This window comes from Sus scrofa, chromosome 18 (assembly GCF_000003025.6).
Source record: "Sus scrofa isolate TJ Tabasco breed Duroc chromosome 18, Sscrofa11.1, whole genome shotgun sequence".
Lineage (NCBI taxonomy): Eukaryota > Metazoa > Chordata > Mammalia > Artiodactyla > Suidae > Sus > Sus scrofa.
This window is the reverse complement of record NC_010460.4, coordinates 51,538,204-51,565,259: the sequence shown is the minus strand read 5'-3', so window position 1 is coordinate 51,565,259 and position 27,056 is coordinate 51,538,204. Positions and strand designations below refer to the sequence as shown.

Here is a 27,056-nt window from a genome sequence, read left to right as displayed (position 1 = left end):
GACCTATGCGCCCAATATATCTTCACAACTTCTTGGCATTGCTGACCGGGAAGAAGTTGACTACTACCTAAATAAAGTACATACTTCTCAGACCTCTGGAACATGTTCCAGCAGGTCAAGGGCTGACTCAAGATATATATAATCAGCATAGGAGATGGGGAAGGGTCTCTAAATGGCTCTCTCCCTTCACGCCAAGAGCCGTACTTTCTACCTTCTGGAACTCTTCAGTATGATCATCTGTCAATGCAGAGCCTTCTGGTTTGTGTCCTGTCTCAATTTCAGGCAACTCAGGCCTCACCATCTGACCGGCTTGGGCCAGAGACCCACCCAAGTATTCCAAGATGAGTGACAAAAACATGTGGTAGAAAAGGCATTTGACTTTGGCCTTGGAGGATATGTTGGGATACTACCTCAAGCCTGAATGCCCCGGGGAGGCTCGGGGACAGCTCAGCCCATGCCATCCGGGAGGGAGGATTTCTAAGAATGCCAGCAGCTGTGTGTCTGATGCTCCTTTTTCATTTCAGATACCCATTACTTAAGCCTCCTCTATCCTAGAGTCTCCTCTACCCACTTTTGGTTTTCTTGACCTTCTAGATATGTTCATTTTTTGTTTAATTACTTTCTGCTCTTTTTATTGTTGTTGTTTTCTTCCTTCTACTTTCCTTGGATTTAATTTGATGTCATTTTCTGATTTCTTGAGCTGACTCTTAGATCACAGGTTTGGGCCTATTCTTCATCTCCGTGTATGCATATAAGGCTGTACATTTTCCCCTAAGCAGTTTTGGTTTAGTTTGGTTTGGCTTGGTTTTTGCTTCGTTTTGGCAAAATTCTAAGTAAAACACAAAACACATGTAGAAAAGTGCATGAATTTACATCCAGAGCGCAGGGATTTTCAGAAAGCGAACACAGCCATGCACACAGCACGCAAACCAAGAAGCAGCGCCCAATTCATATTTCAACCTGTTCTGTTTGCCTCCTTCCTTCTGTCTGGGATCATTTTCCTTCTAAAGGAAAGAGCTCCCTTTTGTGGTTCTTTTAGTGCAGGCCTACTGGTGAAAAATCCTCTGTTTTTTTTTTTTTTTTTTTTTTTTGTCTGAAAACATCACTATTTCACTTTTATGTGTGAAGAATGATTTCATGAGACACAGAGAATTCTAGGTTAGCTGTTCTGTTCTTCAGCACTTAGGAATGTCATTTCTGTCTTCTGCAAGGTCAGCTTTAGTCTTTTTATCATTCCTTTAGAAATAATTGTAGGTTGGTTTTTTTCCTCCCTCTGATGCTTTTAAGACTTTGCCTTTGGATTCAGCAGTTTAATTATGATGTACTTACAATCATAGTTATTCTTGTTTTTATCTCATATGTGCTTAAAGTAACTCTTGACGATAAGCTATCATCTCAAAAGTTGCCTTTGCCCCACTCATTCCATCATGTCCCTTGTTCTCTCCACTGCCCTTTCCGTCCTGTGTTCTCTCTCTCCCTTTAATCTGGATCTTTTCTCTCCACCCATCCTCCTCTTGACTGCCCCTCTGTCTGTGCTATCTGATCTACTGCTAACCTCAGGTATCGTGTTCCTAATTTCAACTCTTCTGTTTTTCAATAATAAAATCCCCCATTTGGTTCTTTTCTATTCTCATTTTCTGGCAAAGTCTTTCTTCATTTTTTGCTTATATAAATCAAGATTTCTTTGAATCTTTGTCCTAATGACTTCAGTATCAGGATCCTGGTTCCATTCTCTTTCTGGTTTCTGGCTTTTGGTCATTTGCTTCTGTTTCTTACCATGCTTGGTAATTTTCCGCTTCCGTAAACCACATGTGGAATATCGTAGACATTTTGCAATGACATCTTCCATCAGCTGGGCAGTGGGGTGCTGGTGGCTTTGGCCCAACGAGAGAACGAGCTTAATGGAGTGCAGTCCATTCTTGGTAAGCCTCATTCTCCCTATAGCTCTGGGATTTTCATGGAGAGCTGAGGGTTTTCACCAGGGACCCTTCCCTGACTCTCTGCCTGGTCCCTTCACTACCAAGAGACAGAAAATTTTGGCTCTACTTTTCAGATGTTTTCATGATTCAATTTTTAGCCTTTTGCCCTAAAATCTCAGGTTTCAGCAAATATCTGAGGGGAAACCAGCTAGGTATTTGAGGTCTCCAGTCCTGAAACTCTGGCCCCACACAGCCACAGCAGCTTTGCTGGTTTCCCTGCCACCAGGGCAAATGGGCTGCAGGTAATCAGCTCATCTCACGAGTACTCCCCTGTCTAGAATTTGTACTCCTTGTTGCTTCTATTGTTCTGCAGTGCTTTAAACATTTTGTTTTAAAATCAGCTTATCTAGTTAGCAGCAGAAGCATTAATCTGCCATAATTACTCTATCCTAGCAGGAAGAGGAACTTTCTAATTGCCTTTTAGCAAACTCTCCACATGCAGTGACCCCAGAGCTCAGAAACACTGTCAAGGGTTTGATAATAACCAGCACTGAAATAGGAAGCAAAATGCATTTATTGCATGGGGTTTTTTTTGTGGGGGGAGCGTTAATGACTGTACCCAAGGCATGTGGAAACTCCCAGGCCAGGGATCGAATCCAACAGGCAACTATGGCAACAGCAGATCCTTTAACCCTCTTTGCTGGCCCAGGGATCGAACTCACCAGTGGCCTAAGCTCCTACCATTGAACCTTAACCCACTGCACCATGGCAGAAGTTCATACTGGATTTTTTCTGAGTTTGGATTTGGCCCTTATAACACTCAAAATTAGTATTTCCCATAAAGTAAAGTTCTATCAGCATTTCACATAATGATTCATTTTAATCTCCCACTCTTGCTATGGTACCATATTTAAAGCATTAACATAACATGTTCTAAAAGGTGAAATCAAATAAAAATGATACAAAAGAACTTACAAATCAGAAACCAACTCAAAGATTTTGAAACCAAATTTGTGGTTACCAAGGAGGAAACTTTGTATAAGGGATATATTAGGGGTTTGGGGTTGACATATACACATTACTGTATATGAAATAGACAGGTAACAAGGACCTACTGTGTAGTACAGGGTAACCTACTCCATACTGTGTAATAACCTATATGGGAAAAGAATCAGAAAAGGAATGGATATATATACACACATATGTGTGTGTGTAACTTATTTACTGTACATCTGAAATTAAAGCAACTTTGTAAATCAACTATATTCCAATAAAATTTACATAAAAATACACATGCTATGCTTCTAAACAGGAAATTAGTCAAATAATATACTAATATACAGTTCTTTTTTTTTTTTTTTTTTTGTCTTTTCTCCTTTCAGGGCTGCACCTGCAGCACATGGAGGTTTCTAGGCTAGGGGTCCAATTGGAACTGCAGCTGCCGGCATACACCACAGCAACTCAGGATCTGAGCTGTGTCTGCAACCTGCACCACTGTTCATGGCAATGCTGGATCCTTAACCCACTGAGCGAGGCCAGGGATCGAACCCGCAACCTCATGGATGTTAGTCGGGTTCTCTAATGGCTGAGCCACGACAGGAACTCCCCATTCTTTTTTTAATGCCACACTCACAATGTATGTATAAAGTGTATACACTCAAGTACACAAAAAAAAACTCATAGGTTTTTTATACTTTTCTTCATCGTCCATATTTTACATAGTGAACTCATAAAAATGCACGCTAAGGAGTTCTCTTGTGGCACAGTGGGTTAGGGACCCAGTGTTGTCACTGCTGTGGTTTGGGTCACTACTGTGACTTGGGTCTGATCCCTGGCCTGGAAACTTCCACATGCCACAATCACAGCCCCCCACCACCATCTAGAAAAAAAAAAAAAATGCAGGCTAAGAAAACTGTAGACACTATTTTTTAAAACATAATTGAAGTCAAATTCTCAGATTTGAGAAACAGGATCTCAAACTGGAGATTCCTCACGTTGTTCCAAACGAAATTAATATAAGGAACTAAGACAAAGCCTGGTAAATTTTTCAAATTTAAAGGGAAAAAAATCATATAAATTGGGGAAAGTAGGTCACCTTCACATGAACCAAACTCATGTCGGCCACAGATTTTGTCCCCCACAGAACAAAATGCCAAAACATTATGGAATTTCAGCATCATTTTGCATTATCATAATGTATTTCAATAACTTCTCAAAGTCCTCCTTCAAATTAACAACCTGCTACTCACAATGAATTAAATAACAGAAAATTACAGAAGAAACAGACTAGCGGTAGTCACCACATCACCTAAAATCTTTGTTTTTTTTTGGGTTTTTTTTTTTTTTTTTTTTTTGTCTTTTTTTTTTTGTCTGTTGTTGTTGTTGATGTTGTTGTTGCTGTTGTTGCTATTTCTTGGGCCGCTCCCGCGGCATATGGAGGTTCCCAGGCTAGGGGTCCAATCGGAGCTGTAGCCACCGGCCTACGCCAGAGCCACAGCAACGCTGGATCCGAGCCGCGTCTGCAACCTACACCACAGCTCACGGCAACGCCGGATCGTGAACCCACTGAGCAAGGGCAGGGACCGAACCCGCAACCTCATGGTTCCTAGTCGGATTCGTTAACCACTGCGCCACGACGGGAACTCCACCTAAAATCTTTGAACTCAAAGTTTAAAAGTAATAACTTCTCATGGGATAGGATGGATGCTGAGAAGTCCAAATGATGGATTTAACTTGGGTACAAAATGCTAAAACAAGAACAATTTTTTTCATTTTTAAAGTTTTATTGACGTATAGTTGATTTACTATGTTGCAGTTATTTCCCAAAACAATTTTTGGTGACCCATTTTCAGGAAGAAGTTGGATCTGTCCACGAGTCCAACATGCGACAGGATTGCCAAGTGTGGCCGCCTGGCTCACGGGAGGCATTGGGTTGCAGTTTCGGGGGTGTCCTCGCTGGCCATGCCTACCTCTTCCTGGATTATATCTTACCTCTCAGTTCAATTTTGTTCTTCCTTTCAGCCGAAACTAAGATCTGCTTCAAATACTATCACGGAGTAAGTGGAGCCCTGCGAGCCACCACCCCCAGTGTCACCGTCAAAAACTCAGCAGCTCCTGTAAGTCCTGGCTCTTCCTCTTTGGTCAGAACTCATTCTGGTGCTTCTCTACTTTCCCATCATGCGTGCGTGCGTGTGTGCGTGTGTGTGTTGGGGGTAGGGTTCACACACATATAGAGATCAATTAATAGATTACTGGTAGGTATATAGACAAATGAATTTCAAAGTCATGAAGAGGAATGAGATCCAAAAGTAAGTTTATTAGAATGTATACATGCCACTTTTTTTTGTTAGTGAAACATCAAGCTTCAGTAGACAGTACAGTGAATAATAAGTCTTTCTTTGGAACACATTTTTAAAAATTCCTTGGTTTTAAATATTTAGATGTTCATGTTTTAATGTTTTAGGCTTATAACTAAAATTTCTTTGGGAGGAATGTAAATTGGTACAACCACTGTGGAAAACAGAATGCCGGTACCTTAGAAAACTATATATAGAACTACCACATGACCCAGCAATCCCACTCTTGGGCATATATCCGGACAAAACTTTCCTTGAAAAAGACCCATGCACCTGCATGTTCATTATAGCACTATTCACAATAGCTAAGACATGGAAACAACCTAAATGTCCATCAACAGATGATTGGATTAGAAAGATCTGGTACATATGCACAATGGAATACAACTCAGTCATAAAAATGGAATTGAATTTATAGTTTTAGGCTGGTTTTAGTCATAGAATTATAAGATGATAGGCCTAGGAAAGTCTAGAATCTCTGGTCCTTTTTTTTTTTTCTTTATATAAATGAGGAAATTTTGCCCACAGAACTTCAGTAATGTGCCTAGGGTCACACAGTTAACTAGTTGCAGCTTGGAGATTTAAATTACACCTTCTGTTCCACAGTCAGTACTTCCCTTGCTCAGCGCTGTAATGATAGATGCCATCTTTTCCTCAGTTTAGGCCTAGTTGTTATCACTGTGGTGCTTCTCACCTTCGTTCTCAACATGTGTGATGGGGCTAGCTGAAATCACCATCCAAATGACTTTCTTTGTTTCTTTCACATAAATTAAAAATAACTGACTAGTGGCAGCTGAACAAAAACCACTGAGGACTTTGTCATGCTGGTGTAAATAAAAATGATTCGTTTTTTATATGTAAAGAAAGAAGAGAGAGAAAGAAATTGAAATGACATATGAATGATTCAGAAGGATATTTGTCTCTAAAAGGTATCATTTGCTCTTTTACAAGTCAGCTCTTCTGTGTACAAAAGATGCATAAATTGAGTCCTTGGTGGGAGAAGTAAGACAAGCAGGCTTGAGGGCCAGCAGTTCGTCTGCCTCCATCCTGACCAATGGAGGCAGAGATGGACACTGGGCCTGGGGCAGGAGGTTGGGGTGGACAGGGCTTCTCCTGAGGGAGCACACAGTGGGAGGGGCGGGGAGAGGAGAAGGAGGGACCTTCCACACTTTTCACCAGCTCTTCCGTTTCTCCCTCCATGTGCCCTGCAGGCTGGAACGTGATGTCTATCATTTTCCTGGGTGGGTCAGGAATCTAAGCGTGGAACTCTGAGGAAGTATCCCCCGAGTGCCAGGCCCATGTGTAAAGGCCACCCTCCAAAGAGGGTACCTGGGAAAGCCAAAGAGGTGCTGACACACATTGCCAGCTGTCCAGGCAGGAGGGCCCGTGAAGCTGGGGCTGAACTGAACCAGAGGCGAGATGGACAGAGTAGGAAGGTATTGAACACACAGCAGAGAGGGAAGAGGCCTAAAGTGGAGTCTAGCTGATTCAGGAAGAGCCCGCCAAACGCGGGCTTGCCTGGCCTTCACACAGCACATGAAATCGTGCGAAGAGGCAGCTTCTCCCAGACCCCTGGGTCCCTCAGCAAGGACAGGCCCTGCTCGGGGATGGGACCGGCCTGTAAGCGCAGGGGTGGAGTGGGCGGGGAGAGCACCTCACCTTCTGCTCAGGTGCGCTGCTGTGAGCGCGGCCAGCTCGGCAATGCAGGTGATTTCTTATCTTCAGGAAAGTGCTTTTTGGAGAAAGCTCTCTGGGACATTTGGCTTCTCTGAACTCAGCTTACTGGGGACGTTTTGACTGTTGTAACTTTAAATTCTGTCTCCGTTTTCTAAGGGGGGATAGAGAGGTTGTTGGTGAGATATCAGCGTAACATACAGTTTGCTGCAGCTGAGAACCCACAGCCCCCTTTCATCTCACTTGTAATGTGGCAAATTATTTTACGGTGCTCAGAGCCTCTCACTTCTAATCCTCTTTCCCCAGAACCCACTCCCACCTCCTCAGCACCCACCCCCTTGCCAATACCTATATCCCACTGATCCCCCAGCCTTAGAGGTCTGATGAACACAGATTTATTGTGTACGTCTTTGTGTAGCCTATGGCTGCAATCATTATTTTTTTCAGTAAATATATTCAAGTGAGCTCCTCTGCGCTAATTACTAGGTATAAAAAAGTGAACAAGGTAAATCCCCATCCTCATGAAGCCACCTGCCTGGAATGGGATGGGAGAGCAGTGGGGAGACAGACAAGAAGACAAACCATGACAAGGGGCTATTCTCTGTGCTGTGCTGGTGGACATGGGAGACACTCTTAGAGGACCAAGGGTGGGCAGGCCTAGACATGAGAGAGGGCTTTCTAGATGGAACAGACCAAGTCATGTGTACACCCTGGCCATGGTCCCTGATCAAGCCCTTTGTTTTTTTTTTTTTTTTTTTGCTAATTTAACCCAGAGTGTGGAAACATGCCATTCGCATATGGATCTTCAGCAGAAGTCCCTTGAGGTTTTGATTAAACTAAAGCAGGGTGACATTTAGACATGTGTATTTTAGCTGACACATCAGATGTTCTAAAGCTCTTTTAAAAGAGAAAGAAGGGGAAGAGAAGTCACAGCCACAACAGGCATCCTCTCTTAAGAGAATTTGCGAAGACTCTGCCCACAATCATACCTCTCTAAGCGGCATCTTGAAAGTTTAGATCCCACTGTGGCCCAACATTAAGAAATCTGTTCAATTTCAGGGGGAGAAGTTCCAAAGCTCACACTAAGACTCATTTGGGGGTCTTGAGTCTGGAGGTATTGTTTTCTAATAAGGTTTCCCCACCAGCCTTTCTTCAGCTTAAACAGCAGACATGTATTTCTCATAGTTTTTAGAGGCTAGAAGTCCAAAATCAAGGTGTCTGCAGGGTTGGTTTTTCCTGCTGCCTCTCTCTTAGCTTGCAGACCATTGTCTTCTGGCTGCATCCAAAAACGGCCTGTCCTCTCTGTGCACCTGCATCCCTGCTGTCTCTTCATCTTTTTTTTTTTTTTTTTTTTTTTTTGTCTTTCTGCTATTTCTTGGGCTGCTCCCACGGCATATGGAGGTTCCCAGGCTAGGGGTTGAATCGGAGCTGTAGCCGCTGGCCTACACCACAGCCACAGCAACGTGGGATCCGAGCCGCGTCTGCAACCTACACCACAGCTCACGGCCATGCCGGATCGTTAACCCACTGAGCAAGGGCAGGGACTGAACCCGCAACCTCATGGTTCCTAGTCGGATTCATTAACCACTGCGCCACGACGGGAACTCCCTCTTCATCTTCTTTTAAGGACACTGGTTCTATTGCATCGGGGCCCCATCTAAAGACCTCATTTAACCCTAATTACCTCTCTAGAGGCCCTATCTCCAAACATATTGAGAGCTAGGGCTTCAGCGTATGAATTTGGGGTGGGGAGGTGTGCAATTCAGTCTTTAAAAAGAGACCCATTGTTTCCCTGGGCGGCCTTGACAGCCCCAGTCATCTGCTGCAGTCTCTCTGCTCTGGGAATACTCACCCATCTGCCTATCTATCAACTGTTACTGTTTATACAAACACATGCACACACAAGGATTTGACTCTAATTTTCTAAGTTTCTGGGACTCTTTCATGAAACAACACTGGAGAAGACCCCTGATCTAAAAGAGCCAGTCCTGTCTCTCTGGACATATACATATACATACATATATGTGTATATACAATTGTACTGTGTGAAATTTTATTTTATTTTTATTTACATGAACTTGATCATTTCTGCTCCATCCAACAAACCAAATACATATTTATCCATCACAATTCCTAACCATGAAACACGATCATTTTTTAAAATTAAAATGAGGATCAAAATAAGTACATAGGGCGACACCATTTTTAACATTTACAGAAAATACACAAATAGGATACCCCCTCGGAAATTGTTATGAACTAAGAGGAAGATGTCACGCATAATCCCACCACTCGAAGAGCCTCAGGAACTCACGGGAAAGAAGGACTTTTGATTGCCGCCAGCCCCGGAGCCAGCCTTTGGAATAAGGCTGACAGATGTCCCAGAGAGAGGCGTGACCAGCCAGCACCTGGGGTCCATGGATCCTCAGGACCAACCAGCAGCGCGACTTTTACACAGAAAGTGCCCGATAAATGGCCACCCGGTTGGCAAAAACCTAGCTAAAAACATTCCAGTTTTCAAACCTTAAATGGCCTTTCTATAAAAATACTTTTTATTAGCATTTTACAGAAGGATAAGACATCTCAAAATATAAAGATTTGCAACTTTCAGCTTCAGTGTTCAACTCAGTGGCCACACTCTGGAATAAAAACATTCTTTCAGGGAGTTTCCGTTGTGGCGCAGTGGGTTAAGAATCGGACTACAGTGGCTCATGTAGCTGTGGAGGTGCTGGTTCAATCCCAGTCCAGCTCAGATCTGCCGTTGCCGCAGTTGTGGCATAGATCACAGCTGTGGCTCAGATTCAATCCCTGGACCTGGAACTTCCATAAACCGTGGGTGCAGCCATAAAATTTTTTTAAATATAATTTTAATTTTTTCCATGATAGCTGGTTTCAGTGTTCTGTCAATTTTCTACTATACAGCAAAGTGACCCAGTTACACTTACATGTATACATTCTTTTGTCTCACATTATCATGCTCTATCATAAGTGACTAGATGCAGACTATTGTTTTTGAAATGGATTAGCATAAAAAAAATTTTTTTTAATTCTTTCAGGGAAAGAGTCCAGAGAAAGTAAATTCTTATTTTCCAAGGACCTCATGGAGATGACGTAATAAATTAAGTCTGGGAGTTCCCTTTGTGGCTCAGTGGTAATGAACCCAACTAGTATCCATGAGGATTCAGGTTTGATCCCTGGCCTCACTCAGTGGGTTAAGGATCTGGCGTTGCCATGAGCTGTGGTGTAGGTTGAAGACGTGGCTCAGATCTGGCGTTGCTGTGGCTGTGGCGGATATAGGCTGGCAATTGCAGCTCCAATTCTACCCCTAGCCTGGTAACTTCCATGTGTCACAGGTGCAGCCATAAAAAGACCAGAAAAAAAAAATTTCAATCTGACCTGTGAGCAGAGTGAATGAAGGCAGTGTATCAAGTGCCTGGTGGGTCAGAAATACCTGGGGTTGGCAAGGAGGGCCCAGTTCCTCCCCAGCTGAAGCAGAAAAAGTAACTCCAGAGCCACACAGGTTGGGATGCTGGGAGAGAGAAGGGCAGCCCAGGAGGCCTTCTTCTCACACACCCAGAGAGCCGCCCACCCTCAGCCCACACCCACGCACTTCAGACCTGGTTAACAGCACGGCAGCCAGCCTGCACAGCGAACTGACATCAGGCCTTTGCCTTCTAGGGTGCAAGGAAAACGAAGTTCAGGTTGATTAACAAGCAGGTTAACTGCCCTCTTCCTTTCCTTGGTCCAAAACGCGTGACCCATGAGACTGACCCGAGGAGCAGAGCCCTCAAATGTGCTCATGCAAGGGTTTTTCGCGGGCCCTGGCCCCTCACAATCATTAATCTCAGACCTGGTAGATCATTAGGTCCTGCCCCCTTCAGCTACCTGAACTGGGCCCTGGATTTAAGGTACTGTGGCTGCCAGGGGAGCCAGGACCCCCACTTTGGGATCAGGGGTCTTCTCCAGGGCTGTCTCATGGAGGAGACCCAAAACTCGGACGCCGGCCTTGCATTTTAAGGCACAGAGATCACTTTTTTGTTTCTCCGTTGGAGTTCCCCTGTGTTGCTCTTCACAAAGGTGGCAGAAGCCCTTAAAGGAGTGACGCCGTCAGGCAGAGGCCAGGGTGTAAAGGCCGAGGAAAGTCAGAATGATCAGGCAGCCCTCGGGTGAAAGCAGAGCCTGGCCCTCGGGATTTTCTTCCGCCTCCCCCAGGGGAGGACAATTTCCCTGCCCATGTTGATGAAAAATGGCTGCTCTGTCAGAACCTAAAGAGGACTGCCTCTCAGAGGAGGTTAGTAGAAACTTAGCATCAATGCTTCAGTTTTATGGGTGCGGGTTTCTAGGCAAACAGACAGATGCATCTGCACAGAGCCACTGTGTTCCCTGAATTTAACTGGAGATTCTGGTTTTATCAGCCAATTTGTGTGGGTGACCATGTGAAGAAACCCATCATGCTTGCTTAAAATTGTCAGCATTAACCTAAGATTTTTTTCTTAATCCGGCTATTTGAAATCTATACTCTTTTTCTTTCCAGACCCTTTCTAGCAATTTCCAAGTCTTTTTAGCTACCTTTTCCTAAGGACTTAGCCAATGTTTTTTTGCTTTCTTGGGTTTTTTGGGATTTTGCTTTTCTGGGTGCACAGTGACTACTGGCTAGGAGAGGCGGGGAGGTTGTCAAAGAAGAGGTTTGTTCAAGAACAGGGGAATCTAACTGCAAAGAGCCACTTGGAACCTGGAACAGTCACGTGGTTTGTGGGTAGAGCTCTCACAAATACCTGCCTTAGGGAGATTCTGTCTTGTTCCTTCCGACATGCCAGATATGCATGTATTCGAACTAAAAACGTGTGGATAGCCTCCATTCCAGGCATAGGACGTGGGGGTGATTACTGTTTACGGGTGTGTGGGGGAAATGCACACCCACAAACATGTTGCCCACCTGCTGGAGTCATAGGAGTAGGAAGTTCAGATGACATTGAAGCCACACGGAACTGGATTCAAATCCCCGCTCTCCAACTTAGGAGCTGTGTGCATTTGAAGAGGGGTTGGGCAGCATCCTACTGGCCTTTCAAACCAGTAGGATACCAACCCCAACAGTTATACGGGATTTTTTTTTTTTTTGCCTTATTCCTTTATACACTCAGCTTCCATTCTTAAAATCCTTTCTTGAACAATACAGGTAAAGAATGGAATAAAGAAAGCAATGGGTAATGTCATTTCCCCCTATTTTTCTTCTTACTTGATTTGTGCAGGTTAAAATTGGACTAATGCATTTCTCGTGCATTTAGCAAGCTTATGTTGCCAAACGTTAGATGAAACTCCCCACTGCCCTATCCTTACTTCCCAAACAGTAAAACAGAGATGCCGAAAAAAATGAATTTATGCTCCTGCCCATCAGGGTGATTCACGTAGAATTAAAGTCCAGAAGGGGGAGTTATGTGTCCTCAGTTCTGTCCTCTATGAGTCTAATCCCGTATCTGAGTGGACAAAAATCGGTGACCACTGTTCTTATGATCCAGAGTTGTACTATAACATGCAGCTAGGAGATAATTCTGTTGTGGTTCTTGATGGCTTCCATCTTCACATAAAAGAGGCAATCTATCCCCCATGCTGACTGCTCCGTTCCTAAGGCCAGCCTACCTCAGCTGTCAACTCCCAAGGTCCTCCTCTAGGTCCTCCCAACACCAGTGACTGCATCACTTCCAAATTCTCGGACCATCACTTCCCCCGTTGCAGCTCACTTCCCTGCCTGGTCTACCGACCTTAACTCCACAATCACACCCAGGTTTCACCTCTCTCCTTACCCGAGATCGTGCCATCTATCACTTGCCCCTTTATCTCTCTGTCACTCTCACCTGGCAAAATCCAACCTCAGTTAAACCTCATTCTGTCTACCTTTTACTTGTTTAGGCAGCAGAAGAGTCTTTCTTTTTTTTTTTTTTTTTTTTTTTTGTCTTTTTGTCTTTTGTTGTTGTTATCTCTTGGGCCGCTTCCGCGGCATATGGAGGTTCCCAGGCTAGGGGTTGAATCGGAGCTGTAGCCACCGGCCTATACCAGAGCCACAGCAACGCGGGATCCGAGCCGCGTCTGCAATCTACACCACAGCTCACGGCAACGCCGGATCGTTAACCCACTGAGCAAGGGCAGGGACCGAACCCGCGACCTCATGGTTCCTAGTCGGATTCGTTAACCACTGCGCCACGACGGGAACTCCAGAAGAGTCTTTCTGACCACACATCTCAAGGGCCCGTTAACATGAGCAAGGAGCACTCACCTTCCCCACATTTAGAGAAAGCTATTTCAAATTTTCTTTTTTTTTTTCCCCAAGCCTACAGCCCCTGTTCCGTCTCCACTGTCAGCTGATGGCCTGGTTTCCTTCACTGAGAAAACGGAGGCAATCAGAACCTAACCAATGTGCGTTCCCATTACCTGTTCTGCTACCTGCCTGCTCACAGATTCCAGCTCTGTTTCGTCACGTTCCCACTGTCTCAGGCCAACCTCTCCAGTTGTGGCCAGCATCCTAGCCCATCTCGCCCTCTAAGAAACTCTGATCCTGGGATTAGCATCTGTCTCCTGCAGAGTTAATTCTTTTTACTGGAGCTTTCCCATCTCACCTCGTACTGTTTCCGCTCAAAGCTGGCTTTCTTCATACCCCACTCTCCATAGCCTTCAAGTCCTGGATGGCCTGCCCCTGCCTACTGCTATCTCCTCCTTTTCCACCTCTTTCTAGCCTCACCGGTGGTCATTCCCACCCTTGAATACAGCAAGCTGCTCTGCCCTCAGGGCCTTTGCACTTCCTGCTGGAAACATTTCCCCCAGATACTGAAATGGCTTACTCCCTCTCTTTATGTAGGATTTTTCTCAGTGTCACCTCCTCAGAGTGGCCTCCATAACCACCCAATCTACAATAACCTCCACATACCTCTAGTCCCTCTTGTGATCCCCCATGCTTTGTTTTTGCTCGTTGTGATGTAATTTCTTTGTATTTGATCCTCCTATTAAAGTATAGCCTCTAAGGTCAGGGATGTGCCTGCCTGTCCTATTCAGGACCGTTTCCCAGCACCAGTTAGAGCAACACCTGGCATGCGGCAGACCCTTCATAAAACATTTGTACCCGACAGCCTGGGGTCCAGGCCCTGGCTCAGCCACATCACTTGGTGGCCTTTAACCCCTCTGAGCTCAGTTTCTGGATCTGCAATGATATAGGTTGGTGACAAAAAGAGGACCTGCTTCCTAGGACGAAATGAAATGATGCCAGGAATGCTCTCAGCACTCGCCCAGCATGTAGTGAAGATACAGTAAGAGTTGATTTGCATCATGAGTCTTGTGAGCTGATCCCATACCTGTTCCTCTGTGGCTTTCCTCTTGCTCTCTGGTTACAAAATGCATGGATTTCAGTATCAGGATAATAGAAACTAAAGGCATATTTGAACAATATATAGAAAGGTTGAAAGTGCCAAAAACAACGAGTGACTACCTGAGGAAGGGTTTAATTCCTTCATTCAAGGTGTTTTCTTTAAAGGCATTCACTGCCCCTAGAATAGTACCTGTGAGATGGATGGTGGACGGATGGGTGAAAAGTAATTCAAAATGATGACTGAACTGTGAATTGTAGTTTGACAAATATTTGTGAGAAAGGAACTAGATCACAAGCAACACAAGGCATTTCTAGTGCCCAAGTGAGTCTTATTACTTAGAGAATTTGTCTTGGAAAATCACAATGGAGGCAACTAGGGGTAGTCCTCAGCTTCCCACACAGCCCCTGGAAAGGCAGAGGGAGTACGTGTGAGGTTCTTGGATGCTGGCCAGTATTTAATGAAAGAGCAAGAACTCTCCTGACCTATGTGAGAGAAGCGGAGGTACCTGTCCTTCATGCAGCCAGTCCAGCACATTGTAGGGAGCAGGAGCCCCCATGATGCATCTGGAGGGAAGGCACCTGCTCTTGCAGGAGGATTAGGGCCCTGAGGTAGCAGAGTGCCTGGGGCAGGCTTTTCTGAGGTTCTCGTGGAAGATGAGTATCCCAGTACCATGTCATGGGACAACAGACATTGCCCTAGAGAGGGACACACGTTTTGCCTAGAACCTAAATACATTTTTACATGGGAATTTTTAAAGCAAGCCAGTGGGGGGAAATGGTTTGCACGAAAGCAGAATCACTTCATAGGCATTTGCACGAAAGCAGAATCACTTCACAGGCATTTTTGCAGGAACTCTTTCACTGGGGGAGGAGGAGAGATTGTTGCAGCTTCACCACATGCACCAGTGGGTGATCTGTGCACTCCCCCGGTGATCCCGCACGTCCATTCAGTCCGAAGGAGTGGGAGGCTCCAAAGGGGTCTGTGCAGAAGCAGCGCTTACCTTTCACAGGACAGACGGGCTGACCCAGACGGAAAGGCAGCCGGCATACTCCCTATGATCTAATCGACCCAAAGTTTTTGTGGTAACTCAATTTAATCACTGTTTTTAAAAAGTGGAATTAAAGAAATGTTTTTGCTCCAACCTCATAGGCTTAGATGCAAAAACCTAACTCTTGTCACTTCTCCATCCTTAGCTGGACTGATAGGTGGTAAAGGACAAAACCCAGGTCTGAAGGATAGTGGATTTGAGGAATTTTATAATCTTCAAGAAAGAGATTCTAAATTCGAATAGAGTACAAAGAAAGAAATCAGCCAGACTCCGTTTTTCCTCAACTCCTTCTTCCAGCCTGTCACCAAGTTCCACCTGCTTACTGCCAATGGTACAAGGCCCTTCTTTCCCCTTTGCCCTCCTCCTGCCATGCTGTCAAGAATCTCATTGTGGTTTTCCAGCACCATTGCTGCCGTCTCCAACATAGTCCTCTGCCTCTATTTTGTGCTTTCTCAACCTGGAGGGCACCCTGGGCTCACCTGGGGAGCTTTCAGGATGGAGGCTAATTCCGCCCTTGTCTTTACGAACTTTGCTTTAAAATCTATTTCATCTTGGGAGTTCCCATCGTGGCTCAGTGGTTAACGAATCCAACTAGGAACCATGAGGTTGCGGGTTCGGTCCCTGCCCTTGCTCAGTGGGTTAACGATCCGGCGTTGCTGTGAGCTGTGATGTAGGTCGCAGACGTGGCTCGGATCCCACATTGCTATGGCTGTGGTGTAGGCCGGTGGTTACAGCTCCGATTAGACCCCTAGGCTGGGAACCGCCATATGCTGTGGAAGCAGCCCTAGAAAAGGCAAAAAAAGACAAAAAAATAAATAAAATCCATTTTCATCTCATATAAGCATTACTACCTCTGCTTTCTTATTGTTTGTATTTGCATCAAATGTCTGTTTCTGTCTCTCATTTTCAATCTGTCTGTGTATTTTGTCCTGAAGTGGGTCTTTTGTAGGCAGCATATTGCTGGTTCTTGGTTTTGTTATCCAATCTGCCTTTCTCTGCCTTTTGACCAGCACATTAGTCCACTGGCATTTAAAGTTACTATGGGTAAGTCTGTATTTATTGCCACTTTAAACCTTGTTTTCCAGTGGATTTTTTAGTTCTTTGAACATTGTTGTTTTTTTTTTCCTTTTGTGATTTGATGGCTTTCTTTTGCATTATGCTTGAGTTTCTTTCTTTTTTATTTTTGTGAGTCTATTGCAGACTTTTGATTTGTGCTTACCCTGGTTCAAGTGTGTTAACTCATAGCTACATGCACTTGCTTAGACCGATAGTTATGTAAGTTCAAACATACCCTTTTAAAAGTCTGTATTTTTTATGCCCCCCCGCCACAGTCCGTGATTTTGATGTCCTACTTTACATCTTCATATTTATTCTTTTCTATTAATTGAGATTATAATCATTTTTCCAAAAATGCTTTGTTTTTTAATCTACATACTGGCATGTTTAAATGATCATCAATCCTTTTATATATTTGCCTTTCCTACTGCATTTTTCCCTTTCCTAAAGATTTTTGCTTCTCTTCCATTTAGAGAAGACCTTTCAGTATTTCTCTCAGGTTAGGTTTAGTATTGCTGTATTTTTTAGCGTTTGCGTGTCTGAGTTAAGAATTTTATCTCTCCTTCTGTCCTAAATGATAATGTTGCTGGGTAAAGTATCCTAGGTTACAGATTTTTCAGAATGTGAATATATCTTGCCACTCCCTCCTGGCCTGCAGCATTTCTGTAGAGAAATCAGCTGATAGATTTATAGGGCTTCCCTTGTAAGTAACTCTTGGTTTTTCTCTTGTTGCCTTTATTTTTGTTAGGGCTACATCCATGGCATATGGAAGTTCCCAGGCCATGGACTGAATCTGAGCCACAGTTGGAAACCTATGCCACAGCTATGATCTATGCTGGATTCTTCAACACACTGTGCCCAGCTGGGGATCGAAGCTGTGCCTCTACAGTGACCTGAGCTGCTGCAATCAGATTCTTAACCCACTGCACCACAGTGGGAACTCCTTTTGCTGCCTTTAGAATCCTCTCTTTGGAGTTCTTGTCATGGCTAAGTGGAAACGAATCTGACTAGCCTCCATGAGGATGCAGGTTCAAGCGTTGGCCTCACTCAGTGGGTTGAAGATCCAGCATTGCCGTGAGATGTGGTGTAGGTTACAGAGGCGGCTTGGACCCAGGGTTGCTATGGCTGGTATAATAGGCCAGCAGCTATACCTCCAATTGGACCCCTAGCCCAGGAACCTCCATATGCCGCAAGTAGGGCCCTAAAATAAAAAATACCAAAAAAAAAAAAAAAATCCTTTCCTTAAGTTTTTCCATTTTGATTGTAACATGTCTGGCTGTAGGATTGTTTGGGTTCCTCTTACTTGGGGCCCTCTGTGCTTCCTGTGCTCAGGGGTCTGTTTCCTTCTTTCGATTTGGGATGTTCTGGACCGTGCGTCCTTCAAATACATTTCTGATCCCGTTTTCGCTTTCTTCTCTTTCTGGAATCCCTGTTATGCACAGAGCGGCATGCTTTCTGCTGTCCCATGGGTCTTTTATCGTGCTTTCATTTTCTTTTCATTTGGCCTTGTGCCTGCTCTGACTGGGTGATTTCCGTTAGTCTGTCTTCCTTCTCCCACATTATACGGTCCCTTATTAGTGGCTTTTGGATTGGTTTACCTTGGCAATTTTGTTGTCTAATTTTGATTCTTTCCTTTTGATAGTTTCTAGTGTCTTGTTATGGTGATCTTCATTTCTGTTGATAATCTTTCTTTAATTCCTTTAGCAGTTTTAATTTTTAATTTTTAAAAATTTTTAATGATGTTTATTTTTTCCATGACAGGTGGTTGACAGTGTTCTGTCAATTTCTGCTATACAGCAAAGTGACCCAACCACATATGTATACATTCCTTTTCTCACATTATCCTCCATCATGTTCCATCATAAGGGACTAGATATAGTTCCCAGTGCTATACAGCAGGATGCCATTGCTTACCCATTCCAAATGCAATAGTTTGTGTCTATTAACCCCAGACTCCCAGTCCATTTCACTCCCTCCCCCTTGGCAACCGCATGTCTGTTCTCCAAGTCCATGAGTTTCTTTTCTATGGAAAGGTTCATTTGTGCCTTATATCAGATTCCATATATAAGTGATATCATATGGTATTTGTCTTCCTCTTTCTCACTTACTTGACTTAGTATGAGAGTCTCTAATTCCATCCATGTTGCTGCAAATGGCATTATTTCATTCTTTTTTATGGCTGAGTAGTATTCCATTGTGTATATATACCCCAAGATGCATAACATCTTTACTTCCCAAAGCGTCTTTACTTCCTGGAAATTGTTTACCTTGGCTTCTGTTTCCCCCTCCTTTGTATCATTAGTCTGGCCCTGAGAGGATTTGATAAATAATGTTAACAAAAAGCCATGAGCTAGGCAAAATTTTATGGAGTTTTAAAGATGTGTCTCCCCTCCGAGCTGAGTAGCTTCTGCAAAATATACATTATCTTTTGCCCTACAGACCTATTTTGATGCAATAAATATGAATAATATTTTTGTAAATATCCTCAATACCCAACAGAAAAATATTTAAATATGAGGAATCAAAATATGTATGCGTTAGATAAGAAGGAACAAATGTGCAAATTTGTTATCGTTGCATGTTTAGGTTAACGTTAGCCAAGAATGAAATGGGAAGTTTAGTTATACACCTTTAACTGATGTGAATTGGAATGCACACACTCTAGACTTGTATCTACAAGGTTCCACTAAAGGTACAGTTTTGTTGTGCCCTCAAGGAACTTATATTCTGAGATGGAGCAAGCCAAATGTTGACGTATTTACACTAGAATTAGGAGCAGTCTATTTTAATTGTCCCACATAGATAGGTATCGCACCGGAAGAGGGCATGGCGAGCCTACCCACGTCTCTGCAGTGTTTGCCCAGGCATGGATTTGAAAATGAAGAAAAGTTCTGAACATGAAGGAGTTTTGAGTGTGTTTTGATTATGCCCGTGCATAGTGGCCACTTTGAGAGCTAGGAGAATGGTCCAGCCTGAGGATGCAGTCTCGGAACTGTTGACCTCTGCTGCTCTGTGTCGGCCAGACGAAGAGAGCACACACAGACTGGGAAGGAGTAGGCTGTCCAGTGTGAAGAGGGCCAATACCTCGGACAAATAGCCTGGCAATTCACCATTACAACCCTGTCTTCCTTGGATTCTTTATGATCAAAGGAGACTTTTAGAGACATAGACTTCCCGAAGAGCTTCATGATCTCGTACTTCATTTCATGTGTCACACACGTTGGTCCCTCTGCTGGGCAGCCCAACATCCTGAGATGTATCTTGCATATCAGGATGGTGGGCTAAGAGCAGACATGCTGAGAGGATGTGCACAGGAGATGCATCCAAGCATGTGGGCCCACCCGGGCACCTGCTTAATGTGCAGGTGTGTTAATAATCCCTTGCTCTCTCCTTGGGCTGAAGCTGTGAGCCTAATGATGTCTGACCATTACTCCCAGACTCGTGTAAGGCAACTTGATGGTCAGATCTAATCATGCCTCTTCCAGCACCAAGAATACTGAGAGGTGGGAGTCCCTGCTGTGGCTCAGTGAGTTAGGAACCTGACACTGTCTCTGTGAGCATACAGGTTTGATCTCTGGCCTCATTCAGTGGGTTAAGAATCCAGCGTTGCCACAGGCCTCAGTGTAGGTCACAGACACAGCTCGGATCTGGTGTTGCTACCGCTGTGATGTAGGCTGGCAGCTGCCGCTCCAGTTCAACCTCTAAGCCTGGGAACGTCCATATGCTCCAGGTGCATCCATAAAAAAGAATCCCAAGAGGCAGTAGAAAGAGAACGAGCAAGCCCACCCAGCCTAGAAATGAAGAGACATTGATCAAGAAGTCATTGAGTTTCCTCTTTTTTCCTTCTTCAGTACAGATTATCTTCTAAAAAGTGGACACATAGATTTGCCTAATACGCAGATTTTTTTATATTATTTCCTGCAAATATATAACATGGGCAAAGATAACTCTGCCTTTGATTTAAATATTCAGAAATTATTCTGAGTAAAACTTGCCCGGAACAGAATGGAACTAAGAACTCTTCCTGTTTTCATTAATCCATTAACAGATATATATATTGAGCAGTGATGAAAAATAAGACATTTTAGCACCCTGGTTTGGAAATACCTACTAGACTACAGATAATACATTACAATTGTGTTCTGAGCTTCCTAGGAAGGCAATTAAATAAAGCACCTTCAGAGTATCTTCTTAATGCCATGCTCAGTCTCTTCCCTAATAAACAGAATTTCCTGGAAATCTCTAGATAATAATACAGATCAGAAGAAAGGGAGATACAGCAGTTTACCACTATACTTTGCCAATGGAAACACATTGTAATTACAAGAGTAAACATCTATTGACCGATCATTCCACTGCCGTGGGGTCTGCTTTAATAAATACCTTCTGCAAATTCGAATGTGAAAAAGCATTGTTTACATAAGTAGTAATAAAGGGGCTCTAATATTACAGTGATTATGTTTGTCGATTTCCATTTCTCTGAAAAGTACCCCTCATCCCCACTAGCATTTCCCACTCTATTACCGGGAAAGACATTAGGTTGCTAAAAGCTTGTTTTAATCAATAGCAGCCTAATGAACTCACAATGCTGCTGTGTCTTTGTACTCGGGAGCTAGAGAAATAACTGATTAAGCATGTTTGTATCGGAGTGTATCTACTTCAATGCTTGTCTCCCGTTTTCTTTCTTCTCACAGATTTTTAAAAGCATTGGCTCTGATGAGACCGTGCAAGGGCAAGGAAGTCGGAGGCTGATCAGCTTTTCTCTCTCAGGTATGTTTTGCTCACCTGAAGGCCCTGTAGAGAGATTAAGAATGTCCATCCACAGTCAAGAGACCTCTTCAGTTTGCCTCTGACCTACCAGTTACTACTCACCCTCTCTGTGCCTCAATTTCTCCGTCTGTAAGACAAACTTTTAAAATATTTTCTCCATTCCACATGATCTCATAAGAATATTGGAGGATTCAATAAAGAACAGGTGCATTTCTTAGATGAGATCAGACGGTGAGGAGAGAAGCTGCTGTTCTACTCTCCCTCCGTTGCCAACTAGCAGTAATTGAGCGCTGACAAAGTGGAGGTGGAGGAAAGCCTGGGAGAGAAGGAGTTAGCAGACCCTTTGTCTAAATAAAATCTCACATGAAATCCAGTTGGTAAAACAGATTAAAAACCAAGTTGCTCAGAAAAGTACATGTATGGAAGTTCCTTTGTAGCACAGCAGGTTAGGGATCTGGTGTAGCTGCAGCTGTGGCGCAGGTTTGATCCCCGGCCCGGAATCTCCACGTGCTCCAGAAGTGGCCAAAACAAAAAAAGTGCATTTCGTATAAAGCTCAATGAAATCCAAATAAAGCCCATAATTGAGCTAATCCTAATTGGTTAAGAGTAATTAAGTTAATTTTTTACTTTTCATGAAGTACCATAATTTTGTAACATGTTAACCATGGGGAAATTAGGTTAAACTCTTCTATAAATCTAAAATAATTTTAAAGTTAAAAATATAAAGAAAAACTGAGTTTTTCTGGCTAAAATGATGTACAAAGGTCAAAGCCCCGTGCACTCAATTTCACCCTAAGTGGTCTTTGTGAATTCAGTGACGTGAAGCTCCAGGACTCTGCTGAGCACAGTTTGAGAATGATGGCCATAGCTTATGGTCAAACCAACAAATGCTGCAGGCCGTAAACATCAGAAATCCAAGAACACAGAGATGAAGTACATAAGGGTCCTTGAGAGAGGGACAGTCGTCTAGGGTCTTTCATGTCTAAGTGCAGTCCCCGTAAGGCAAACGTGTGTCTAAAGATCCGTTAATAAGCTATTATAAAAGGTTGCAAGGAATGAGGTTAATAAGCAAAAATTCATTCTTTTTCCCTTATACCATGAACAAATGGAGTTTAATTTAAAAATTCACTACCACTTACATTAACAACCCCCAAAATGAAATATTTAGGGATAAATCTAACAAAATATGTATGTCTATAAGGAAAACTACAAAACTCTGAATTAAATAAAAGAACTAAATAAATGGAGATATGGTCCATGTTGATGCATAACAAGACTCAGTAATACAAAGATGTCAGTTTTTCCTAAATTGACCTGTGGAATCAATACAATCCCAATCAAAACCCCAACAATTCATTTTGTGGATTCTGACAAACCAATCCTAAAATTTATAAGGAGAGGTAAAGGACCCCCAAGGATAACCAACACAGTTTTGAAGGAGGTCAAAATTGAAGGACTGAGGCTATCCAACTTCAAGACTTACCATAAAATTGTGAAATCAAGACACTGTGGTACTTGTGAAAATAAATAAATAGAGACAGATCAATGGAGCAAGCTAGAAAGCCCAGAAACAGACCACCCATATCATCAACTGGTCTTTACAGAGAAGCAAAGCAATGTAATGGAGCAACACAGTCTCTCCTACAAATGATACTGGAACCACTAGACATCAACACCCCGCCCCAAACAAATGAATCTAGACACAGACCTTATACCCCTCACAAAAACCAACTCAAAATGGATCATAGACTCATATGTAAAACACAAAACTATAAAACTCCTAGAAGATAAGACAGGAGATGACGTAAATGACCTTTGGTAGAGTGATGCCTTTTTAGATACAATGCATGAAAGAAAAAAATCCATAAGACAGACTTCATTAAAATTTAAAAACTTCTGGGAGTTCCCGTTGTGGCACAGCAGAAGTGAATCTGACTAGGAACCGTGAGGTTGTGGGTTCTATCCCTGGCCTTGCTCAGTGGATTAAGGGTCTGGCGTTGCCGTGAGCTGTGGTGTAGGTCGCAGACGTGGCTCGGATCCCGCATTGCTGTGCCTCTGGTGTAGGCCGGTAGCTACAGCTCCAATTCAACCCCTAGCCTGGGAACCTCCATATGCCACAGGTGCAGCCCTAAAAAGACAAAAAGACAAAAAAAAAAAATTTAAAAACTTCTGCTCTGAAAAGACAACGTCAAGGGAACAAGAAGACAAGCCACACACTCGGAAAATACTTGCCAAAGACACATCTGAAAAAGGACAGTCAATCCAAAATATACAAAGAACTCCCCAAACTCAACAATATGAAAATAAACAACCCAATTGAAAAGTGGACCAAAGATCTTGTCAGATATCTATCTCAATAAAGAAGCTATGCAAATGGCATACATTCATATGAAACAGTGCTCCACATCATATGTTCAATGATTAGGGAAATGCAAATTAAAACAACAAGAAGATACCACTGTGTACATTGGAATGGCCAAAATCCAAACTGAAAACACCACATGCTAGTGAGTACAGACACCGCGGAAGACATTTTGGTCGTTTCTTTCAAAACTAGACATAATCTCCCCACATGACCCCATAATTCCATTCCTTGGAAATTATCCAAATGAGTCGAAAACTGCCGTCCATTCAAGAACCTAACACAGGTGCTTACAGCAGCTTTATTCATGATTTGCCCAAACTTGGAAGCAATCAAGATGTCTTTCAGGTGAATGAATATATTAACTCTGGTAAATTCAGACCACAGAGTATTATCCAGTGCTAAAAAGAAATGAGCTATCAAGCCCTGAAAAAGACATGGAGGAATCTTGAATGCATGGTACTCATGGGAAAGAAAATCTGAAAAGGCTGTCTACTGTATGATTTCCACTCCGTCACATTCTGGAAAAGGTAAAACTCTGGAGAAGTAAAAGGACTGGCGGTTGCTTGGACTGGGGGGAGGAGAGATGAAGAGGCAGAGCGCAGAGGATTTTAGGGCGATGGAAATGCTCTGCATGGTACAGTAATGATGGGTAAGTGTCATAATACATTTGTCAAAACCCAGAATGTGCAGCACCAACAGTGAACCCTAACGTATGCTATGGGCTTTGGGAAGAGAGGTAAAGCATCTCTCATTTTTGATTATCACATGTCCATGTATATCTGTGATTACAAATGTACCACTCTGGTTTGGGGTGTTGATGGGGGAGCTGTGCATGTGTGAGGTAGGCAGTATGCGGAAAACCTCTGTGCTTCCTTTCAATTATGCTGTGAATCTACAACTACTCTAAAAAACTAAGTTCTGATAAAAAATCCATTGACGACATTAGCAAGTATCTCTCCAGGTTTAAAAAGAAAAAAAAGAAAAAGAAACAAACTCAGTGCTTTCGTATTACTTGGGTGGAAAACAAACTCCTGATTTGCTATTCTTATGTTCCCATTGAAATGCTTGATAACTAACAGGTATTTGTACAAACCTTCAGAAACAGTAGAAACCAGGAGAACTACTCAGCTACCTGCCAGAAACAAAGAATTTTCACTAGCCGAAGCTCACGAAAATCCTAACGCCTAAGAGGTGTATCTTCCAGGACAGGCCCTTTGGGGAAAGGAAATGAAATCTCTGTTAACTGCTCCCATTGCGACTCTGCCATGCAGACATGGACTCACAGACTGATCAGAGGAAAGAAAGCCACCCCACTGACACATCATCAGCTTGGTTCAAAAAGCTACTTTATAAGGAGATCAGGATGGACTCGTCTATAGCCCCCAGATTATCATCTTTCTTGTATTTATTTCAAGGCAAAAATTGCCAGTAATGAAATGTGACTGGGGATGTAAAAGGAGCAACTACAGAAGCAAAGCCTTGAATGGGCATGGAGCTGTAAGACTCCATAATTCTATATGTATATTTTTAATTCACTGCGTCTGCCTAGAGGAAAAAAGTAAATACTGCTTAAAGTGTCCTAACAGATTCCACCCCTCAAAGAAAGACAAGACAAAAAGGTCATCAAATCTGTAATGAAGCAAAGTCCACAAATTTTCAAGAAATTGACTGGAAGTTGGTCATCTCTGAGTGTAAACACAGGAATAAATGCTCCAACAGCAGCAAGTGGGACAACAAAACTAACTGAAGATGAACAAATCCCAGGGCTACGCAACCTACTCGTGGATAAAAACTATAGACATGTCAGCTTGAAGAATGCATGGAGAATACACTCTACCTTTTTAAAAAGCTGAAGGGGAGAATCCTTAAGAAAAAAAGAAAGTATTTCCTTGACAAATGCCTGCTGAAGACAAATCATGTATCACGTGTCTGCCTGCACTCTCTATAAGATTCAGGAAAGTGCAGGATGTACTAAATAAGAGGTCTAGGATGAAGATGAGCGACAAGGGAGTTCTTTGAAGCTGGCAAAAATAAAGACTTAGAAAGCCAAGTGCATTTGTTTGCTATCGCTGTTGTAACAAATTACCACATGGTTAGTGGCTTGAAACAACATGTGTTCATACTGTTCTGGAGATCCAAGTCCAAACTGAATCTTAAGGGACTAAAATCAGGGTGTTGGCAGGGCTGGCTCCCTTCTGAAGTCTCCTGAGGAGAACCTGCTCCCCGTCTCTGTCAGGTTCCGGGCTCTGCCTGCAGGTTTGGGCTCACAGTTGTGTCAGACCCATCTCTGCTTCCTTCCATCATCAAGGCAGCTTCTCCTCATTTTGCCCCTCCTACCTCAATTGTGTAAGAACTCTTAGAATTACATTGGGCCTAACTGGGTAACAGAGACTAATTTCACCTCGGCAAAGACTCTTTACTACCTCTGAAAAGTCCTTTTCATCATGTAAGGCGACATATTCACAGGTTCCAGGGATTAGGTCATGGTCATCTTTGAGGGACCATCGTTCATCACGGTCAAGCAGTGATTTAAATAAATTCTAAAAGGTACAATCATGAAAGTCAGAGTGAGCTTTGAGAGCTTTCAAGAGGCAGTATTAAAATCAAATATATGGTAGATGGACTTGAAAGTCTCTCCCAGATGCACAGACGAAGGGCCAGACATCAAAAAAGATAAGGAAATAAAAAGATGGGTGACAGATAGAGACCCAACATGTAGATAATTGGTGTTTTGATGAAGAGATAGAACAAATCAAAAGAGAACAATAATAAGAGAAAGCTTTCTTGAGCTGAATATAATTTCGAATCTTTAGACTATCAGATGCTAAGAAAAAAAACATGTGCAGAGACCAACATCTAAGCAAATGCCAATTTTTTAAAGAAATTTTCAAATGCAGATACAGTAGACATCTGAGCGCAAAAAGCATGAGAGTTTCAAAAGAAAAAACCTCTTGTTAACATCAGATTTGTCGTCTTTGAATACAGAATGCCAAGATCGTGATGCCAAAGCTACAGAGTTTTTGAGGGCGGCAGGTTTTTTTTTTTGTTTTGTTTTTTTTGTTTTTTTTTTTTTTTTTTTGTCTTTTTGCCATTTCTTGGGCCGCTCCTGCGGCATATGGAGGTTCCCAGGCTAGGGGTCGAATCGGAGCTGCAGCCACCGGCCTACGCCAGAGGCACAGCAACGCAGGATCCCAGCCACGTCTGCAACCTACACCACAACTCACGGCAACGCCGGATCGTTAACCCACTGAGCAAGGGCAGGGACCGAACCCGCAACCTCATGGTTCCTAGTCGGATTCGTTAACCACTGCACCACGACGGGAACTCCGGCGGCAGGTTTTAACTCGAGATTTCTGTGCCCACCAGGCTGTCATTTATATGGGAAGGCAAGAGAAACACAGTCTCAGGTTTGCAAGGGCTAAACAAACTTCACCCTTACATCTTTCTCTGAAAGAAATACGTGTGTATCCACTCCAGCAGATAGAGAAATAAATTCAAGAAAACTCAAGAACT

At 43.2% G+C, this 27,056-nt stretch overlaps 1 protein-coding gene across 10 annotated transcripts in view; it reads left to right on the top strand.

Annotated features, from left to right (window-relative positions):
• Positions 1–27,056, top strand: part of HECW1 (HECT, C2 and WW domain containing E3 ubiquitin protein ligase 1) — a 419,239-nt gene that overhangs the window by 237,745 nt on the left and 154,438 nt on the right. For 9 of the 10 annotated variants that reach the window (XM_021079149.1, XM_021079142.1, XM_021079146.1 and 6 more), the window contains 2 exons: positions 4,941–5,035; positions 21,103–21,178. In XM_021079149.1, coding sequence (XP_020934808.1) covers positions 4,941–5,035; positions 21,103–21,178 — 171 coding nt within the window. Of the gene's footprint in view, positions 1–4,940; positions 5,036–10,829; positions 11,241–21,102; positions 21,179–27,056 lie in introns of those variants that run through there. The other variant, XM_021079150.1, reaches the window with a different exon arrangement.